Source organism: Mustela lutreola, chromosome 17, assembly GCF_030435805.1.
Source record: "Mustela lutreola isolate mMusLut2 chromosome 17, mMusLut2.pri, whole genome shotgun sequence".
Taxonomy (NCBI): Eukaryota; Metazoa; Chordata; class Mammalia; order Carnivora; family Mustelidae; genus Mustela; species Mustela lutreola.
In genome coordinates this window covers 46,305,266-46,324,875 of record NC_081306.1, presented here as the reverse complement: position 1 = coordinate 46,324,875, position 19,610 = coordinate 46,305,266, and the positions used below count along the sequence as shown (strand labels likewise).

General features: G+C 47.8%; 1 protein-coding gene and 1 long non-coding RNA gene across 9 annotated transcripts in view; both read right to left on the bottom strand.

Moving 5' to 3' along the window:
• AUTS2 (activator of transcription and developmental regulator AUTS2) overlaps positions 1-19,610 on the bottom strand; it is a 1,064,120-nt gene that overhangs the window by 732,357 nt on the left and 312,153 nt on the right. Inside the window, exons 1-2 of one of the 7 annotated variants that reach the window (XM_059154793.1) lie at positions 1,974-1,989; positions 1,701-1,759 (exon numbers count right to left, since the gene is read on the bottom strand). The exons of the other annotated variants lie outside the window; for them this stretch is intronic. Of the exons in view, the coding sequence (XP_059010776.1) occupies positions 1,701-1,748 (48 nt within the window). The 5' untranslated portion in view covers positions 1,749-1,759; positions 1,974-1,989. Of the gene's footprint in view, positions 1-1,700; positions 1,760-1,973; positions 1,990-19,610 lie in introns of those variants that run through there. 7 annotated transcript variants of the gene reach the window in all.
• Positions 4,216-7,921, bottom strand: LOC131819581 (uncharacterized). 2 transcript variants are annotated; one of them, XR_009349245.1, is made up of 2 exons: positions 6,361-7,921; positions 4,216-5,834 (listed from the first exon to the last, which is right to left on the bottom strand). It is a non-coding gene; the product is annotated as an uncharacterized LOC131819581 (long non-coding RNA). The 2 variants fall into 2 exon arrangements; XR_009349244.1 differs by having other exon boundaries at positions 4,216-5,372.

Genomic DNA, 19,610 nt, shown 5'->3' with positions numbered 1-19,610 from the left:
ATAAAAGCAAGACAGTCTTCAATCAGCTACGGAGCCTTACATTAAGCTTTAGGATACACACGTGTCTCGCTGTAAGAACGCATCCTCCCTTGTCTGGTCGGTAAAGGAGTGGTCGTATGGTCGTGCAGATGAAGCAATTAATTTAATGCCCCCACCTTTTCCTTTTATGAAGATCATTCCTTTAAGTGTTTTCCCTCTTTTCAACATCACTTCACCGGGAGCTTCACATTTCTAGGGTAAGACATTCACGGGGAAAGGAAACGGTTCAGGACGTAGAATACAGTTTTATCCAAACTCGTAACAGTCGTGACGGAGAACAGGCTGCTCCGAGGAAAGTGATCCACTGGGGAAGAGTAGATCCTAAACCAAAATGCTACCTTTCCTGATTCTAGTATTTTAGTTATCATTTTAAAAGTTAACAATGTAAATGGTGTAAAATGAAGGATGGGGTCTGGGTGGCTCAGTCGGCTGTGCGTCTGACTCTTGATCTCAGCTCGGGTCACGATCTCAGGGTTGCGAGTTCAAGCCCCACACTGAGCTCCGTGCTGGGCGTGGAGTCTACTTAAAGAAAATAAATAAAAAACAAAATGCGGGATGGCTCTTTTTAAGTAAAAATCCTATACATTTTGATTAATATACACATACATGGGTAAAGAACAAGTAATTTTGCTGTCATGAAAGTACAGCAGAAACAGATCCATTCGGGGGAAAGTGGGAAGATGAGCTCTTCGCATACTACCTTAGTTTCTCAACTACAAGAATGGAGGAGGGCTTTTTCAGCATGCTTGTGCTTATAATTGTAAGAAGTAGGATTAGAGTCATCACAATTCCCGTCTTGCTACCTCACGGCTCCCTTCTGCAGGGTCTCAGCTCATCCTACAGTCAGGATGTCGATACTGTCAACAAGCAGATCCAGGAAGAAAGGATTTCCAAAAGGAGGCATTTTAGCTTGCCCCCTGGAAACCTCATTCCTAACCCTACACATTCCCAACACAGTGACACTTAGGAATCCAGAACCAAAACAGTGGTCATCGCCCCCCAGGAAGTGCAAATACTTCTTCCCCCACAAGCCTCTGAATGATATATTAAAACACTAATATCGAACGCTAATATCGAATCCCAGATGCAACCCCAACTCAGCCTTCCCTGAAATGTAACCCCAGCCCCGCAGCGGACAGTGGAGAGACAGCCTCATATTCCGTCTGTCAAGACAATGGGGACTTTCCTATAACCCAAACCCACAAAGCCCTTCTATATCCAAGAATGAGTCAAGGGAGCCACGGAAAGGAAACACACAAAACCCTGCCTAGGCAAACTGTAGGTGACGGGAAGCGGTCGTCCGTTTGTCTCGGGACAGAACCCACATCAAGTTTCCTAACCAACACTCCTCCTGGAAACTGTTCTGGCCGGAGCAGCACCGCCTGGCTTTCCTGCCGGCGCGGCTTCATTATTCCCTTCTCCGGATTCTGAACAACGCTGCTGGGCCCAGGTCTGAAGACGCTTTCCGCGAGGCCGGTGGCAATGTCAGGCTGTCAGCACAGAGCCTGCGTTTCAGCCAAGACCCGGGAAGCCGGAGGAAACACCCACAAACACAATTCCTGGGCTCATCCGCTTCCCTCCGAAGCCAGAGGAGCTCGGCCCCGGGGCAGGCGAGAGGGAGGTGGCAGGTTTCCCCTGGGGAAGAAGACAGACCCACTTACCTTCTCTGCGTCCTTGAACTTAACATAGAACCAGCTTGACTTGATCATTGTCTCACCTCCTGCCCTCGGAGAAAACGAAGATGGAAAAAATAAAAAGGAAAAGAAAACCAAACCAAACCGTCTGATGCTGAAGAAAAAGCGGTGTCTCGGGCACAGGCTTCCAAGGGACGCGGCTGTTTCAGAGGCAGGGGGAGCAGAGCCCAGGGAGCCCGGCAAACGGCTGTTTCGGACCTGGCCTCCCGCCCGCACACCTCCCCTGGGCGCCTACAGCACCTCGGGCTCCTGCGCTGGAAGCCGCCGGCAGGACCGCCTCTCCGGCTGCCAGCTCGGCCCTCCGTCCCGCTCACTCCCTCCGCGGGGCTCTCCTGGCCGCCTGACAAGAGAATTCCTCACATGGGCTCCAGAGGCCTCCCTCACCAATGGCACAGGTCAGTGAAGCAGGAGGCAGGCCCTTGGCCCTCCCAGAACCTCCCAGAAGGCCAAGCTCCGCCTCCGCCCGGGCCCCCACGGGGATGAGGGCTGAATCCCAGCACCTGGGAACACACATCACACCTGGCCAAAAGTCACTGGACAAGAGCCTGTGTCCCCATAAAGGAGGCTGCCACGGCGTTAACCCCATGATCCCTAAGGCACCATCGGGGAGTGACCTTTCTCCACGCCTACGGACGATTTCAACACTAACAACAGTCCAGTGTCCTCAGCACAGAGGGAGTAAGAATCCGTCTGAAACGCTCCAGCTGAAACACCTCCCGACCTCTCTGGGCTCTCCCTGGCCATCCACTTCCCTTCCACGGCTGCCAGCACAGCTCCCGGTGCTCGGCCTCGGGAACCAACAGCTTCAAGAGTGACTGGCACTTCCAGCTTACAGCTTTTTCCCCCCAGAAATGGAAAGGCAGTGTTGTATTTTTGTTTTACTACGATTAACCCACTGAACTTTTCAAGAGTTCAAGGAAAACAACGTGGAACAGAATCGTAGCACCTCCTTTACCAGATGCAAGAAACAGAGGAAATGGAGAATGAGGGGCAGGAACCCTGGAGCGGGGCTCGGCCGGTGCCCCCCGCCCTCCCACGCGCCCCCACATCCCCCGTGCTGGGGCTAGTGCACTCCCCGAGTCAGGCATGAGGCACGCCGCCAGCCCCAGAGCATTTAGCAGTCTGTCAGCAAGTCCCTACCCCCAGGGAATAAACAGGGACTTGCTCAGTAGGAATAACTAAGCTTCACCCGCACTTCCAGCACGTTCTCTAGAGCGCGGCACGCCGCCTCGCCGCAGAGGGAAGCGGGGTCTGCGTTTCCATCAGGAGCCTCCACCCTGGTCCCAGAGAAACTCCGAGCTACCTCAGTCCCTTCCCTGCACCTTCGGCACGCGGTGCCCGCCTCCCTGGAGCACCTTTCCGTCCCCACTGCATCGCCCAGTCCTGTTCTCCCGCTGGACCGGCACTTCGCGGTCCCCCAGTCTGGGTCACGTGCACCTGTCACATGCCTAACTTCTCCCCCGCCCCGCCCCGGGGAGCACTTCTCACACAAGCTTCTTTTTGTCCATCTGCGCCCCTGCCTCGCCTTCTGACGCAGCGGCGCCCCTGGTCAAGTCCCAGCCTCCCTCGGTCGTTCTCACCGCCGGGGACTCGGGCCCATGCCTGCACACAGCTGATGCTCAGTCGGTGTCTGATGGACGGCACGGGGGAGGCAACCTGGGGCCACCTGGCACGGACGGGGCTGAGACAGGGCGTTACAGGCCTCGGCACATTTTTTTTTTTAGCACAGTAAGCTCCTGATACACGTCTGCCAAGGTTGCCGCCGTCAGTGGGGGAGGACGGAACTGCGACCAAGGGGACAAAGCAGCTCGGTAAACGCACCGATGGGCAACCCTGAGAAGCCTTCGGACACGGAGGCCGCTGTACGGTCTGGACAACGTTCCGTGACCTACGCGAACTAGAACCCCGATCCGACAGAGCCCCGGTTCTCTGGAGTGGAGCACGGGAGCTCAGCAGGGGCAGAGCGCTCACAGCTCCTGAAGGAAGCGGCAGGAGGACAAGAGCTTCCAGGAGCTGTGCGCGCCGGTGAGAAAGGCAGGGAGGGCTCCCATTTAACGAGAAGGGGAAGCGTACAGGGTTTTACTGGACACAGGGAATGGGGAGGGAAGGAAGACGCCTACCTCGGACCAACTGGACCTACAGACGTGATGGCAAGACCTCCTGTGTTCAGCGACAAGACTATGGGAGACTGGCTCCTTCCGAGCGCACTTGCTTATGCTGTTCCCCGTTTCCATAATCTCAATGCTCACGCAGAAGAGGACACGTAAGATAACATACGATTCCCAACACCTAGAATCTGGAAATCAAGCATTTAGACGCACGGGCAGGCGGAGTGAATCCCTACAAGCCCATGGAAAGCAACAGTGTCTAACGTTCAGCATGGGGCCCCCCTTTCATTAAAAAGAAATAATGAAGTCCCCACCTGGTAACATGCCGAATTTTCGCAGGCATTCATTAATTGAAGAAACACAAAATGCAAGAATTTAATAATGTTTTTTAATGAATTTCTATTTTACTAACCATCCCTCCTAGAAACACCTAAACGTAACAGGCACACGAGGACATGCTGCATGTGACCCGTTTGGCGTCCTGATAAAGGCCGTGCCTCCCACGCGGGGGGGACCGGATCGGAAGGCCGCACAGAAGAAGGAGCAAAGCCCAGAGAGAGGAAGTGACGTCACCGCGGTCTCACCAGGGCTGTGGCTGACTAAGCGGCGACTCGGAGCCTGCCTGGCCCCCGGGCCCAGCCGAGCAGCCTCAGGCTCCCGCACACGGTGCGTTCTGAGAGCTCCGGTAAGGCTACAACTGTGTTACGCACGTCTGGTCACACAGTGCGATCATGGAACAGACAGGATTAGTAACACAGCACAAATCTCCGAGAGTCAAGGGGAGATAAAATAAAACTACGATTTCTCTTATCCCCCAATTATCTAGTATTTGCATGAATATAAGGCATCACCTTGCCTCACAGGACATCAGAAAGGCGACGAGTGTCATTCGAGATGCAGATGCTTAAAGCACCTCAAAGGGGGAAGGAAGAGAACCGGTAGGGGCAGGGCAAAAAGCCACATCACGAGAGAGAGTAATGTGACCGGCACTGGTCGCCCGCGAGAGCTTTACCGATGGGGGACCTCAGTGCCGATCCCGGCCACACCACATGCCGGGTGCCACCGCGGAGTCGTTCTCTCTCTCAGCCTCAAGTTCCGCATCTGTACACCGAGACTCATCAAACCGACCTTAGAATGGGCCCATGTTTGCAGAGCAGTTAACGTAGCTCAAAGTTCCTGACTGAGCTTGATAAACAGTTAAACTTGGCGTCGTCACCTTCCACGACCCCACAGCCTTCCGCCCTCCGCCTAGCAGCCACCATCCGCTGGAAGCGCAGAGCATCGCCTCTTAGACCTGACGTCGGAACTTCCAGCTGCTGTGACAGCTTTAGCCACACGCTGACGTGCAGAGCTGACCTGCCGAAAGGAAGGCGCAAAGAAGAGCGGGACGACACCCCCAATACCCGGCTCCCCGGTGAACGACGTCCGAAACGATGCCGCTCGGGAACGGCGAGGCAGTCGGTCCGACAACAGGAGCGCGTCCTCCGGCAGAAACAGGGCCACTTCTTTAACCTTCGTGTCTCCTGGAGAACTAAAAGTCCGCAAAAACATACACAGAAATATAACCAACTAGCAATTGAGTCCTTTCACGATCTGAAACCATCACCAAGACGGGCTTTCCGCAGCCACTCGTGTTCCTTCCCGGACACAAAAGCCTGCTCCTTCCAGCTCCCACCAGCCTTGTTTTGTTGCTTTAAGCAGACGGTTTACTGTTAGACGGGGACGGTCTATGCGCTGGAACTGCTGCGGCTGCACTAGACGGACCCCATTTCCACCGCAGCCGCCCTTGGAACACGCCGCCTCCTCAGGCAGAGATCTGAACGCTTGTTAAAGGAGGCTGAAGGGGCGCCTGGGTGGCTCCGTGGGTTAAAGCCTCTGCCTTCGGCTCAGGTCATGATCCCAGGGTCCTGGGATCGAGCCCCGCATCAGGCTCCCTGCTCGGCAGGGAGCCTGCTTCCTCCTCTCTCTCTCTCTGCCTGCTGGTAATCTCTGTCTGTCAAATAAATACATAAATACATCTTTAAAAAAAGGGGGGGGGTAGGCTGAAGAGGTAGGATGGGCGCTCAAGGACTTGCCCTGTTCTCTGCAAATAGGCCTGGTCGTGGCTCTCACAAAAGCTTCCAAAGGACTCATGACCTGTCTTCCGACCTCCATCTGGGGTGTTTCCTTTGCAGGGAAAGACCCTTCCTCTTTCCTTCAAGAGCTTTCCTTGCCTCCACAACCAAGCCCAGGCGTTCATGCACATGCTTCGCCTGCAAACCCCCTCACCTCCCACACCTGCACACACCCCCTCTATTCTTATCTCAGACCTCAAATCCTGACAAAAGCTTCCCCTGGCCCTCCAAGAAAGTGCTTGCACATGACTGTTCCGAAGTTTAGCTTAACGGGAAAGCTTCAAATTACTTGAACACAATTACAAAGAGATAGAGCTGATTGTAAACAGGAAGATTTTTATCCTACTCTCCTGCTATTCAGCAGCGCCCCCCCCCCCCCCGAAAAAGCCACATGTTCTTTCTTACTCATAACGCTCCATGATAAATGTGTTCTTCCTTAAACCCTCGGGGGGAGGGAGAAACACACATCAGCGCAGCATTGCAGGAGACAGACACCATGCCCGTGTTATCTGCATCTGACCTCCTCTCTGCTCCTAAGAGGCACAGGGCCTCTCGCAGGAAAAAAGCCAAGGCTCCCTGCCAAGAACAGACTCAAAAGGCACCACTCCAAGCTAAGTGGTTTCCAGAGTCCTTGACGGAACCAGGCCAAAGTCCCACCTCGGATTTCCAAGGTGGGAAAAAGTCCTCAACAGACGCCAAAACATCTTGAACGAAGACTGGAGGATGAGAACTCCCTCCCCACAGGTCGGCTCTAGAACTCTTGGTCCCGCTGAGGGGGATGATCCTCGCTCGCCGTTATTATTATCCGGGCAAGCAAACTCGAGCTATCCAAGGGTCAGATACGTGAATAATGACCTGTATTATGCACGGAAGGAATGCAAGTAAGGCTCAAGTTCTGAACCAAGCACCTTTACAGAGGTGAACTCTGATACTTAAAATTCCTTGAGGTTGCACGAGTTTTGTTAATTTTTTCCTTAATACTTTCCAAAAAGCCCTCAGAAAGGTCAAACTGTTCAAGCCGGAGTTAAAGGCAGGAAACCAATAATCCTCTTTCGAGAGGAAGAGCTGAACGGAGCTTTACTACATGGTTTTGGTCCATGCAAGCAATATGTTAAGGAACATTCTATTTATTCATTTTCCTGTTACAGAGAGATGTTTGGCTGGATCAAGTAGCTGAATAAATTGTCTGTGTCTGACATTAAGGGCCACGGAATTTGAACTAAAAAGTGACTCAGGCGCTGTCCATACTTTGACTGCTATGGAAGGAGGAGACAGCTGAAGCCCACACAGAAGGAAAGGTATGGGTTTCCAGGAAATTATCAAAATATATCGAGGTTACAACTAGTAACAGGATCAATGTCGAAGAAATTTTTCTAAAAGGTTCCTAAGAATAGATACACTGTCATTTACTTTAAAATATAAAAGTATCTAAGCTCTGCTCCAATCACCTTGTCTACATCTAAAACATTAAAAACCAAGAGACAAAGGCAGCATCCCTCCCTTGGGTTTCAGACCTTGACAGAGATGAAGGGGTTATTTTCTCACGGAAGCCACATTCCGGATTTCTGATGAAGTGTTCCATCACAAACTCTACACCAACAGGATCTAATTCTTTCCAGTTATAACAGAGCATTGTTTAGAGACACTGGTCAGCAAGCACAGAGCTTAAGAGATTTTACGAAAATAACGCAGCATCTGACGGAGAGGAAGAGATAACCAGCAGCCCCTCCTAAAGGCGAAGGCGCGTGCACAGGGGGCACGACCGTGATCCCGGAGAATATGAGAATGAGCTACACACACGCGGACCGACACGGAGGCATCCCTTCCCGAAATGACTTGGCAGTCTGGTTGCGGAGACTAATGATACACACAGGAAGTGACTTATGACCTCCTATTACAAAACAACAAATCCCACAAGTGCAAATCAATACACCACACACAGAAGTTGATGAGTATCTAGAAGGCAGTGAGAGAGAGATGCGAGGTGGCTGAGAAGGACTTGCTATGAAAAAGCAGCTTTGGAAAAAAAAAAATACGGAGGCTGATTTGGCCAAGGAAAAGAACAAGACATCCCAGGTAGACACAAACACCTACAAAGCAAAAGATAAAACTGAAATTGCGCTCTTTCCCCGTCAATATAAATCCCACTGATAAGCTCTGCTTGTGTTCACATCTCTGCGTCACATACCTTTGAAAAACGACTACTTCTGAAGTTTGACACTGTCTTTTTATAAAAGTGTGTGGGTCCCCATACATTCCTCAACAACTCTGCCCACATACCTACTTCCTTCACACACAACACACAGAATTACATAGATAAATGGCAGCCGAGTTATTTTAACTGGTTTTGCAGCACGAATTCAGAATGATTATAATTACAGCTTCTCTTTTAAAATGAGGTTTTGTTCTTTAATATTCATTGACTACTAGCTTGCTTCCCACACACAACACATTATTTACCCTACAGTGGCTTGGTGCATCAATTATGGTAATAGTTTGTGAATAACATTCACATTATGGAAAAATGAGCCTGGTTACTTAGCTCTCCCTCTGGAAAATTGTCACAAACATACGTATCATCTGTCTCTACTTAGAGTACAGCAATTAGTAATTATAGTTATATATACTTTTGTAAAGCAAAAGGGGAAAATAAATTTGAAATGTCATGTTTCCAAATGTTCTTAGGATATTGTCTAAAATTATCGTGTTTGAACTCTAGTTGAAAAAGAGAAGACACATTTTGACAAAACGAAAAGTCATCACTAATAGCACAGCGGATGCGGAAGAGTAGACAGAACACTTCACCATCGACACCGGCTCTTGAACGATTTCTTCTTCAACCAGATCAGACTAGGTATGGAGAAGCCATGGCCAGCGGGAGACCTGAATGTTACGCTGGGAAGCAAGACAGACCCAAATTCAAGCCCCGTCTTACTCATTCTCTAGCTCAGTTAAGCAATTATTTACTGAGTGCCTACTGTATACCACACACAGACCTGGTGCTGTAGAAACCTTCGAAATGATAGAAAATAACTTTTTCAAGAGGAAGTAGAAACATGCCAGTACCACTTAGCGCGAAGTATACAGATTTTGTCAAGACTTCTAAGATACAAAGTAGTTCAGAGAATAAACCATTTCTGCTGGCAGAGAAAGGAGGTAAGGGCTCTTCCACGGCCTGAACTGCTGCTGAACCGTGGTGATGACAGGACATTAGAGCCTGCGGAAGAGCAACCCCGGGTAACGACGGGGCCAAGATCCGAACACGAGAATGGGCAGGCACTCTCTTGGAGGTGAGGGCCAGAGGGAAAGAGGCCCAAACCCGAGCAGCGTGGCTTCTGGTGGTCCTCTGTGTGGGCATTTACATGGCCCAGGACACACATTACTTACTGCGTCGTAAGGACGGCTCATCTGCAAAGCGCGGAGGACAGAACACTCCTGCAAACCCAACTGATGAGATTATCCTGCAAGTAACCTGCATTAGTGTCCGACGCCAGTCGGCTCCCGACAGGGCCTGAGACATTAGCAGTTTGTTGCAGCCAAGACAATGACTTTTTTTAGACAAAAGGTAGCTGGCACGAGAGTTCTTAAGAGGGAAGAGGAAGGGACAAGAGCCCGGAAAGGCTCCGCCGTCATGGACTCTGTCCGTCCACAGTACCCTACGACACTGACCACCGGAGGGGCGAGAACTTCCGAACACTGGGCAAAATTAGGATGAATGACCATGAAGAGGAAGTCTGCACAGGTGGAACGTGAGCACTGGGAATCCAGCCCAGGATCGCTCTGGGTGGCAGGTCCCAGAGGCATCTCGGATACGGGTCTCTCGGATACACTGTCATTTCTCACAGTGTCACCCCAGCCTTTCCCTGCAAAATGCCAAAGGGAGACAGGCTACCAGAAAGCAATCCAGGCGCCCTGCCCATCTGGGGGTGACTAATGATGCCTGCAAGAACTCCTTGCTAAAGATCTGATCCAGGGGCTCTCAAAGGACACGTTGCCAGACCGGCAGCAGCAATACCTGGAAGTTGTTAGAAGCATAAATTTCCAGGGTGCGTGAGCGGCAGTCGGCGGGGTGCCTAACTCTTGCTTTCAGCTCAGGTCATGATCTCAGGGACATGAGATCAAGCCCTGTGTTGGGCTCTGCGCTCAGCACAGAGTCTGCTTGGGATTCTCTCTCCCTCTCCCTCTACCTCTCCCAGTCCTGCTCTCTTTCTAAAATAAATCTTTAAAAAGAAAGGGGGGGGGCGGATTCTAGGGCCCTCCCCAGACCTACAAAATCAGACACCTTGGGTAGGTGTGGTAGGGCCCAGCCGTTTGTTTGCACAGCCTTCTACATGATCCTGCTGCTGACGTTTGAGAACCACTGATCTGTCTGACCTCCCAGATGCAGAGTGAGGGAAACTGAGGCCCAGAGAGACGGTCACAGGTCTGCACCATCTCCAGACTCCTAGCCCTTTGTTCTCTGTACTACACTGCCTGTGTAGACATGCAGGCAACAGATATGCCCTGGCTGCAAGCTTTTAGCTCTGCCCCTCTGCCCTAATACGCCCCAGTAGGGCTCCAGTGGAGGGATTTTCTGGCAAGCAGGGCTAATGAGAGAGAAGCCAGAAAGCCCACGGCTCAGTCATGGGGAGGGCCCCAGAAGCAACTACAGATTCATGTTCTCAAACAGAGCTCCTCAACCGTTTCCAGTAAAGGGGCAACTAGTAAACACTTGAGGCTTTGCAGGCCATAGGATGTCACAATCATTCAACTCTGCCATTATAGCTCACAAGTGGCCACAGGAAAAAACAAACCAAGGGATATAGCTATGTTCCAAATAAAACTTTGTTTGCCAAAACAGACAACAGATCAGGTCTGTCCATCAAGGCTGAGGTCTGCTGACCCCTGTTGCGAACTTGTCTGGCACGGAACAGGCATTCTACAAAGACGTAGTTGAACGAATAAATAAAGACAAGAGGAGTCTGGTGCTGCTGTTCCCTACGTTTCTCAGCAGCGCCTAGGGCCACTCTTCTTTTCCCATCTCAGCATCAGGACGGGGCCCTGCACCTGCTCGTGCAGGCTGCACCTGCAACAGGATGGAAGACTTGGGGGGGGGGGGGCATCGGCCATGCCTCTTGCCAAGTCACAGCCCTAGCGCAGGGTTGTTCCTCCGTCAGGAGAAACGGGACCTCTGTGACGCACACAATGGCACACGGCGCACACCGAACCATGAGCCAAAGAACCGAATCCATTTGGGGAGGGCTGATCTCTCATTTATACATAAATGTCCCCCATCTCCTACTCTTTTTTCGTTCTTCATCGGGACCCCAAGATACGTATTGATAATTACTGGACACTCCTGCTGGAAGTTCTTGAGACCATGAGTAATCTCCACATAATGCCAATTTTAAACCCTTATCAAAATTCTTGAGCACATTCCGCCGGTACGTATGGAGCTACTTCTATGGCACCGGCGGATCGTACATATTACAAAACATACAAGTAAATCTCAGGAAAATATACAGATAAAATGACCATAATTTTTAATGTTTTACCCAACCTAATGGTGCTGTTATTTCAAGGTACAACCTCCACGGAGGGCAAAGAAAGTCATTAATGATCATGGATATAAAGCTCAGGTCCCAACTGTTTTTATAATTTAAATCTTCTGTCCATGTCCTGACTAGATAGGATTCCGTAGCTGTTGTCTGTCCTTAGTAACACGGTCGATAAGGCGCTCGTAAAAATAACGGCACTATAAGCTCTACAACGCTCCTGCTGTTCCCCGATGCTTATGCTACCTCATTCCACAGGTCATCTGAAGGAAGTTTTAAAAAAAGCTTGTCCTTTTTGTAATTGTTAAAGTAAAGAGTGTAACCTGGTAAGGCACTTTCTGACCCACACAAACGGGAACATGTCCCAGAACGTGGGGAGAACAAAAGTGTAAAGGCTGAAGGAATCTGCCGTTTTGTGAAACTTCCGCTCCCCCCAGAGGACACCTGCCACACCCTTATGGAGCACTGACTGTCCCACAGATAGCAGACCGCCAGCTCAAGCCAATCAATACAATCATTCATCGATAATGTTCCATGTATCTTCCTTAAAGATTATGAATCTAAACACAATTTCTGCTATTTTGTCCCGTATGCCAATGGATCATTCCCCCAAATCCTACGGGGGTCGGGGGAGGCATGAACCCCACCTTGGACAGCTCCTTTCCAGATCAGGTGTCCCAGGTCATAAAATCAATGTAGTGGGTGATCACCGCCACATAAGTATGCACGTGTATGTGCGAGTGTGTGTGTGTTAGTGGAAGAGAAGAGACAAGGAAACGTGACAGGGTACTGCATGTAGTAAGTTCCCACTTGGAAAAACTCTGTCCTGGTTTTATATGTGAGCATGGGTGTGTTCATGCATTTCTCGTGTGCGTATGTAAGCACGTACACTTGATCACGGCATGAGCTGATTTCTAACTGTGTGGGCTGAGACAAAAGGACCTGTAAGCTATACTCTAGACACAGAGTCTGGAGCCCCTGGAGACGCCAGCGCAGCGCGTGCCGCCGAACGGCTAGGTGGAGGAGGAGAGAGAAGACGAGGAACGCGGGCCGGCACTGTGGAGAGCTCGCTCGGGCGACATCAGGTCCACATCTGAAGGCTGTTCTCTACCCCCCAGGTGCATGATTACGGAAGAGACAATCTCCTGGCCTTTGCTTTTCTGCACCTAAAATGTGAAAGTAACAATACCTATCTTACGAGGGGGTGAGGAGAGCTAGTGGGAATCACGGGGGCTCCTAGAGAGAACCTGGCCCAGAGGAGATCCTAACGGCAGAGGACTCTTCCCTGAGAGGAGCACAGAACCCTGTGAGGGAATCTCAGTTGAATGAGATGAAATTAAACAAAATACAACACAATAAGCATCGGAGAAAGTGTGGTCCAGGGTGTATGGTACTGAACTGGCAAGCCCTCGTTGGTAGCGAAGGAGACGATCTTTCATAAAGAAACACAGATGTTGAAAAACCTATAATAGCACTCTCCCTCCCAATCACCCTCCAACTCAAATACATACCCCTGAGGGCACAGAAAATAAAAGCAAAAGAAACAAAGAAATGAAATAGAGTTTAGAAGGGGGGAAAAAGGAAACAGCCTCTCATAATCTCTAGCTTCCTGTAGCACAGCTTTCATTATTCATGAAGATAATTTGTAAGCAATATGCAAAATGTATTTACTTGGGAATCCATATGGTGTTACAGAACAACTGCAAATCGAACTGTCTGGCAGCACGCCGGAGAGCTGTTCTAGCCATCACAATGGGTCCTTCACAATCTCCAAAATCCACCTGGTTCATCTAAAAGCACATCAGTCTTAATAATCCTAAAATACTAGAGTCCAAACATGAAAGCCTTGGTCTGTGCATACTTAGGACCCAAAGTGCCACTAATGATAGAAGCTGGACAACTTGATTTTCTCAAAGAGCCTATGAAGAACAGGGTCTAGACCTCATCCGGCCACGGACCAGCTCTGTGACCTTGAAAAAAGCAACACTCTCTCGGCTTCTCTTTCCCCATCTATAAAACAAGGAAGTTGTCCAAAAATAGCAACTGAAAGGGCAGTCCTGCTTTACTTGACCAGCACATCTCCTTTTTAAAAAATGGTTTTTATTGCCGACAGGGACAAGCCCTGCAGCTGGCCCTAGGTCCGCCCTGCGCTATCCCGTCAGAAGGAAGAGCCGCACAATTATGTCATCGTTATGCCCTCAACACCGGAGGACACAGCGGGGCTCGCCATCCAGCTGTGAAATTCTAATTCCAATGGGAAAATGACGGTAAAAGGAAGAGGAAGAATGAAGCGACCCACATCTGACTTTAAAACTGTGCAAATCAGCAGTCGCTCTGGATTTCCCGCGACTCGCTCTGTGAAGCGTCCGTCCGAAGCAAGCAGCCGCAGACGCGTAACAGAGGCGAACCGCGCACGCAGGAGGCAGGCCCTCCTGGGTTCTAGCAACCACAGCCCAAATCCCCAAGCATAAGAGCCTGCGAGATTCGTGAGAGGGCCGGAGGCGCGGCCCCAGCTCTGGGCTCCGAAGCAGGAATTTACAGAGAGCCGCAACAACTCCTGTCTTGGGGGTAAGTCTTGGGGAGGAATTGATTAACTTCCTTAGGCCTCTCTTCAGCAACTGACTCAAAGCCAGGTACTTAGTAAAGCTAGAGGAGAACAGAGGACAAGCTGACATTTCTGTGAAAACACGTCCTCCAAGAAGCTCCAAGGACTGTGGGCACCAAGCATTCTAGCATCTCCGGCTGCTGCCCTCCCAGTGAACGGGATACGACAGCAGGCGGAGTCTGCCCAGATGTGCAAGAGCAGCCCAGCTGCTGAACACAGCCTGTCTGCAATTTTCTACTCAACCACCAGAATGAAAACGCAAACCTTCAGAGAAACAGGCCCTTGAACCTCCACCTGACCGCTGTTCGTGGTTTCTTTAATCTTTAATCTTTTAAGCTCTTGGGCTTAATACAGCAGCTGCCATTGGAGCATCCTATTGTTGCTGAAGATAAGACGGAGGTGGGAGGGAGGCGATACTAAATTCAGAGACACGGATTTCCATTCTGCCAGGATCCAGACTCAGCTGGAAGGAAAAAGGAACACGACAAGAAACGGCACTGGAACAGAGAGGCGGGGGCTTGAAGGGGGGCAGGGGGCGCCAGAAGGAACTAGGTGGTGACCACACTGCTGTCACCCCACCACCCTCCGGGGCCAGCACTAAGTTGCTATCCAACTACATCATGGTCGGCTTCGTGTAAATAAAATACATGAGCTCTTCTTTAGAAAAGGCCACAGATTCAGGACGGGGACGAGGGAAATACAAAAATACCAATGTTCTCGCAGTTACATAACTTTCAATAGAAAGACTGTAGTTGTTGGCTCACGCACTGACCCTCAAACTGGTCGTCAGAGCACCCGAAATGACAGAGAACAGTGAGCAGAAAAGGCGTTACATCTCATCACCACGTATGTACACCTGAATTCCTTTTAGTCCTCAATATGTTTCCTTAAATGTATAATGTTTCAGTGGCAAAAACCTCAGGTACAACAGAAGCGGAAAGAAGGCAGGAAGACATGCCTGGTGAGTTTACAGGAGACTGTACCCGGCTCCTAACACGCTGCCACATTTCCCATCACAACACATGACGGAGAACCGTGATCTGGTCCAACAGTACGATTCTGATGATCGGCAACTGTGACCCGGAGAGGCAAAATCTCATACCCAAGGTCACAGGAGTTACATAACGAAGCCACCATGACGGTTCCAGTTAAGTACAGGGCAACTATGCACGGACAGTGTTTCTCTGCACTGAGGATTTAAAAAGCAAAAGTAGACAAAAACACTAGCTACTCAAAAATACATCACCTCTCTCCAAAGTGTCCAAACCCTGAAGAGAGTTGCTGGGAAGAGCCAGTCCACGTGCTGCTGCCTGTCAACTAGCTCCATCTGATGTCACATTAACAACTTCTTCTTTTTTATTTTTTTAATTTTATTTGAGATAGAGTGAGAGAGCACAGGGTGGGGCAGAGGGAGAGGGGGAGACACAGGCTCCCCACTGAGCAGGGAGCCCCATGCGGGGCTCCATCCCAGGACCCTGAGATCATGACCCTGGCCAGACTCAAGAGTTGGATGCTTAACCAACGAAGTCACCCAGGCGCCCCATCATCACATTAACATCTGAATAATTTAATGAGCACTCAGCATTTATGACTTTGATTTTTTAAATTTAGTATCATTTTTTATCTTTACACCAAGAAGTATGAGTAGCACAAAAATACTGAAAAACATAAAAATAAAAAATAAAAAAATTAATAAAGCAAACACCACAAGTATAAATTTATACTTCCACACTTTAACAGTTTTTAGAAGAGAAAAAAATGTAAATACTATCAACATAAAAGGTCTCAATCCTTAGAAATAAAGAACTTCCATAAAAGTCTAGAAAAGACAATTTACTAGTAAGGTACCTAGAAATTAAAATCTTAACACTGTCTCTTTGGATCAATCTAAGCAGACACTCAGTCTGCTTCTCCTTCTTTATAAATAAAATCCAAGGTCTTTAAATCCATTTTCCAGATTTGGAGAAGGGGCAGCTCTCGTAATACACCCAAATATAATTAGCTAAAAGTTTAAAGTCACATTTTTCCTCTGTAAAATAACTAACCTGCTCCTTTTTCTTACTATTCATTGGCTAATGGATATCCCGAATGAATCCCCATTAAAGGGGAAATCAGCTAAAAGCGCACTCCTCAGTGTAAGTCCCAGAGGAACAATGAAAACCCAGCTGCCATTTTGGAATCGCCTCTTCTGATCGTTCTTCCCACAGTCATTTTAAAAAGCATATAAGTGTTCATTATCCCACTGGCTGTTTCTCACACAGCCTTAGTTAATTCACTGTGTGGATTTAGTGAGTCCTCAAAGTAAAGAAGCGATGGCTACTCTCCACTCTCTATGAGCAGAGGGCCTTACTGTACCCAGTCTTAGCTCTCGAAGGCTGTAGGTACACTATCAAGCAGCACAGGCTCTACATAGCTCTGCAATTTCAGTGCAGAGATTGATGAAATGAAAAATGCAATTTTAATCAGAAGGTGAACTACAGAAACTCAGAAACTACAGTCCTCCCGTTTTCTACACAGTGAAGAACTACAGTGCAATTTGGAATCAAAAAGGCCTAAATACACAAGAAATGTGATCACATGGTATTCTCAACATCTAACTTGGCTCAATCAAGAAATACTGGAAGTAAATATGATCAAGGTTCTCAAAATCAAGATGTTCTAGCAAAAGCCCTAACATCAGATCAAGTAAAAAGAAGCTTCTGGACGTCTAGTTCCATGGTAGCAGCTCAAAGAACCCAAGAACGTGGGGTGCCTGTGTGGCAGAGTCGGTTGTGTGTCCAACTCTTGGTTTCACCTCAGGTTGTGACCTCAGGGTCATAAGATCAAGCCCTGAGTCAGGATCATGCTCAGCAGGGAGTCTGCTTGGAGTTCTCCCTCCCTCTGCCCCTCCCCCAACACTCATGCCCAACCTCTCAAATACATAAATCTTAAAAATAAATAAATAAATAAAAGAACCTAAGAACAAACCAAAAGCCACATTCTGAAAAATTAAAATGTGTGGACCAGTGATTTGAGGAGGGCCAGATAATCAGAACTTATCATCGGCTGTAAGCACCGATGAGCAAATTTAGGATGTTATGTTAAAGAGATTTCTCCTGGTGTTATTGTGAAACTGTTCTGGCTGAGTTAAAAATAAGTAAAAATGAAACAATATTGAACTCTCACTAAAATAGGTACCAGGGCAATTATTGCTGGAACTGAGAAAAATTCTTTTTTGCACATTTACTGCCATATTCACTGTTACTATCTTCTACAAACCTGTCCTTTCTAAGCTAGAATTTGTGCTAAGTATGTGAATATAGTACTTACTGTTACGGCATAACTGCTATCTGTGGATGACTCTATCCCTCTTCTTTATTAAATGTCATACAAAATCTGTCTAGAGCAGAACTTGATGTTATTTGATCTAAATTTGGAACTTTAGACCAGAAATTCTGTGGCAGTGCTTGATTATGAGGTGATTAGAGAAATAATTCCCAGTATGTTTACACCAGAAAAAGAAGAACTGGAGGTATCACAATCCCAGATTTCAAGATACACGACAAAGCTGTAGTAATTAAAACAGTATGGTGCTGGCAAAAAATAGACACGTAGATCAACTTAACAGAAGAGAGGGCCCAGAAAAAAAAATAATAATTATGTGGTCAATTAATCTGCACCAAAAAAGGCAAAACATGCAATGGAAAAATGGCAAGTGGCACTGGGGAAACGAGACAGCTATACGCAAAAGAATGAAACTGGACCACTTTCTTGTAACACACACACACACACACGGAATAAGGATCTAAATGTGAGACCTAAAACCATAAAAATCTTAGAAGAGATCATAAGCAATAATGTTGCTGACATAAACCTTAGCAATGTGTTTCTAGATATGTCCCCTGAGGCCAAAGAAATAAGCAAAAACAGACTACTGTGAGTGCATGAAAATAAGTTCTGCACAGCAAAGATAATCAATAAAACAAATCGACAACTAACAAAACCCAAGAAAACCTACTGAATGGGTAAAGATATCTGCAAATGACATACCCAACATGAGTTAGTATCCAAAATATATAAAGAACTTAGATAACTAACCACCATAAATAAATAAATAGTCCATCCAATTAAAAATGGGCAGAAAACATGAACAGACCTTTCTCCAAAGAAGATAGACAGATTGTCGGCAGATACATGAAAAGATGCACGTCACCGCTTATCCTCGGGGAAATACAAATCAAAACCACAACGATCTATCACCCCTCACCTGTCAGAATGGCTAAAATCAACAGCGTAAGAAACAGGTGTTGGCCGGCATGTGGAGAAAAAGAGACTCACATGCTGTGTTCGCGAGAGTGCAAACCCGTGTGGCCACGGTGAAAACCAGTATGGAGTTTCCTCAAAAACTTCAAAGTAGAATTACCATACTCTCCAGTAATTCCTTCACAAGGTATTTACCTAAAGAATATGAAAAAACAAATTCAAAAAGTATATATGCCCTTTCTTTACTGCAGATTGTGTTCAAGAGCAGATGAATACGCAGAGATGCCGTGTACGTGCCCACTGGAACACCAGCCGTAGAGAAGAATGAAATCCTGCTCTTTGCAACGACACGGAGGAGTCTAGAGGGTGTAACGCTCCGTGAAATAAATCAGTCAGAGAAAGACAAACACCATATGATTTCACTCATACGTGGAATTTAAGAAACCGTATAAATGAACAAAGAGGAAAAGAGACAAACAGAAAACCAGAATCTTAACTACAGAGAACAAATCGGTGGCTACCCGGGGGGAGGTGGATGGGGATGGGTGAAAACAGATGAAGGGGATTAACTGTATATTATCTTAATTAGCACTGGGTCATGTGCAGAATTGCTGAATCACTATATTGTACACCTAAAACTCATATAATACTATATATTAATTATATTGGATATTCATACATATATGTGTGTGTGCATATATATATTTATGCTTACACTATTTTTAAGAATGTAATTAGAACATAATTAGAATAAAACTATTCAATTAAAATAAAAATATACCAAAAGCTACCACAGAGAACTCATAGATCTCTTTGAGAAATGATATGACACATTTCCTTCCGATATATTTCATCCTAAAATCTGCCAAGGTGTACCCTTCCCATTTTACAAGTAAACTATGTTTAAAGCCTGAATGGCTCAGTGGGTTGAGGCCTTCAGAACACAGTAATGGGACCCCCGTAAGCAGGACGTGTTCTTCCTACTAAGGCATGGCACAGAAGGGCAATAATCTTTCAGGAATTTTCCATCAGTCCTTCTACTGAGCCTTCGGCTCCGGTCATGATCCCAAGGTCCTGGGATCGAGCCCTGCGTCTCTGCTCAGCGGGGAGCCTGCTTCCTCCTCTCTCTCTGCCTCTCTGCCTACTTGTGATCTCCGCCTGTCAAATAAATAAATAAAATCTTTAAAAAAAAAAAAAAAAAAGATAACAATTGTGTCCAAGTCAAAAGCTAGGAAGTGACTGAACCACAAATTTGATTCAGGGACCTCATTCTG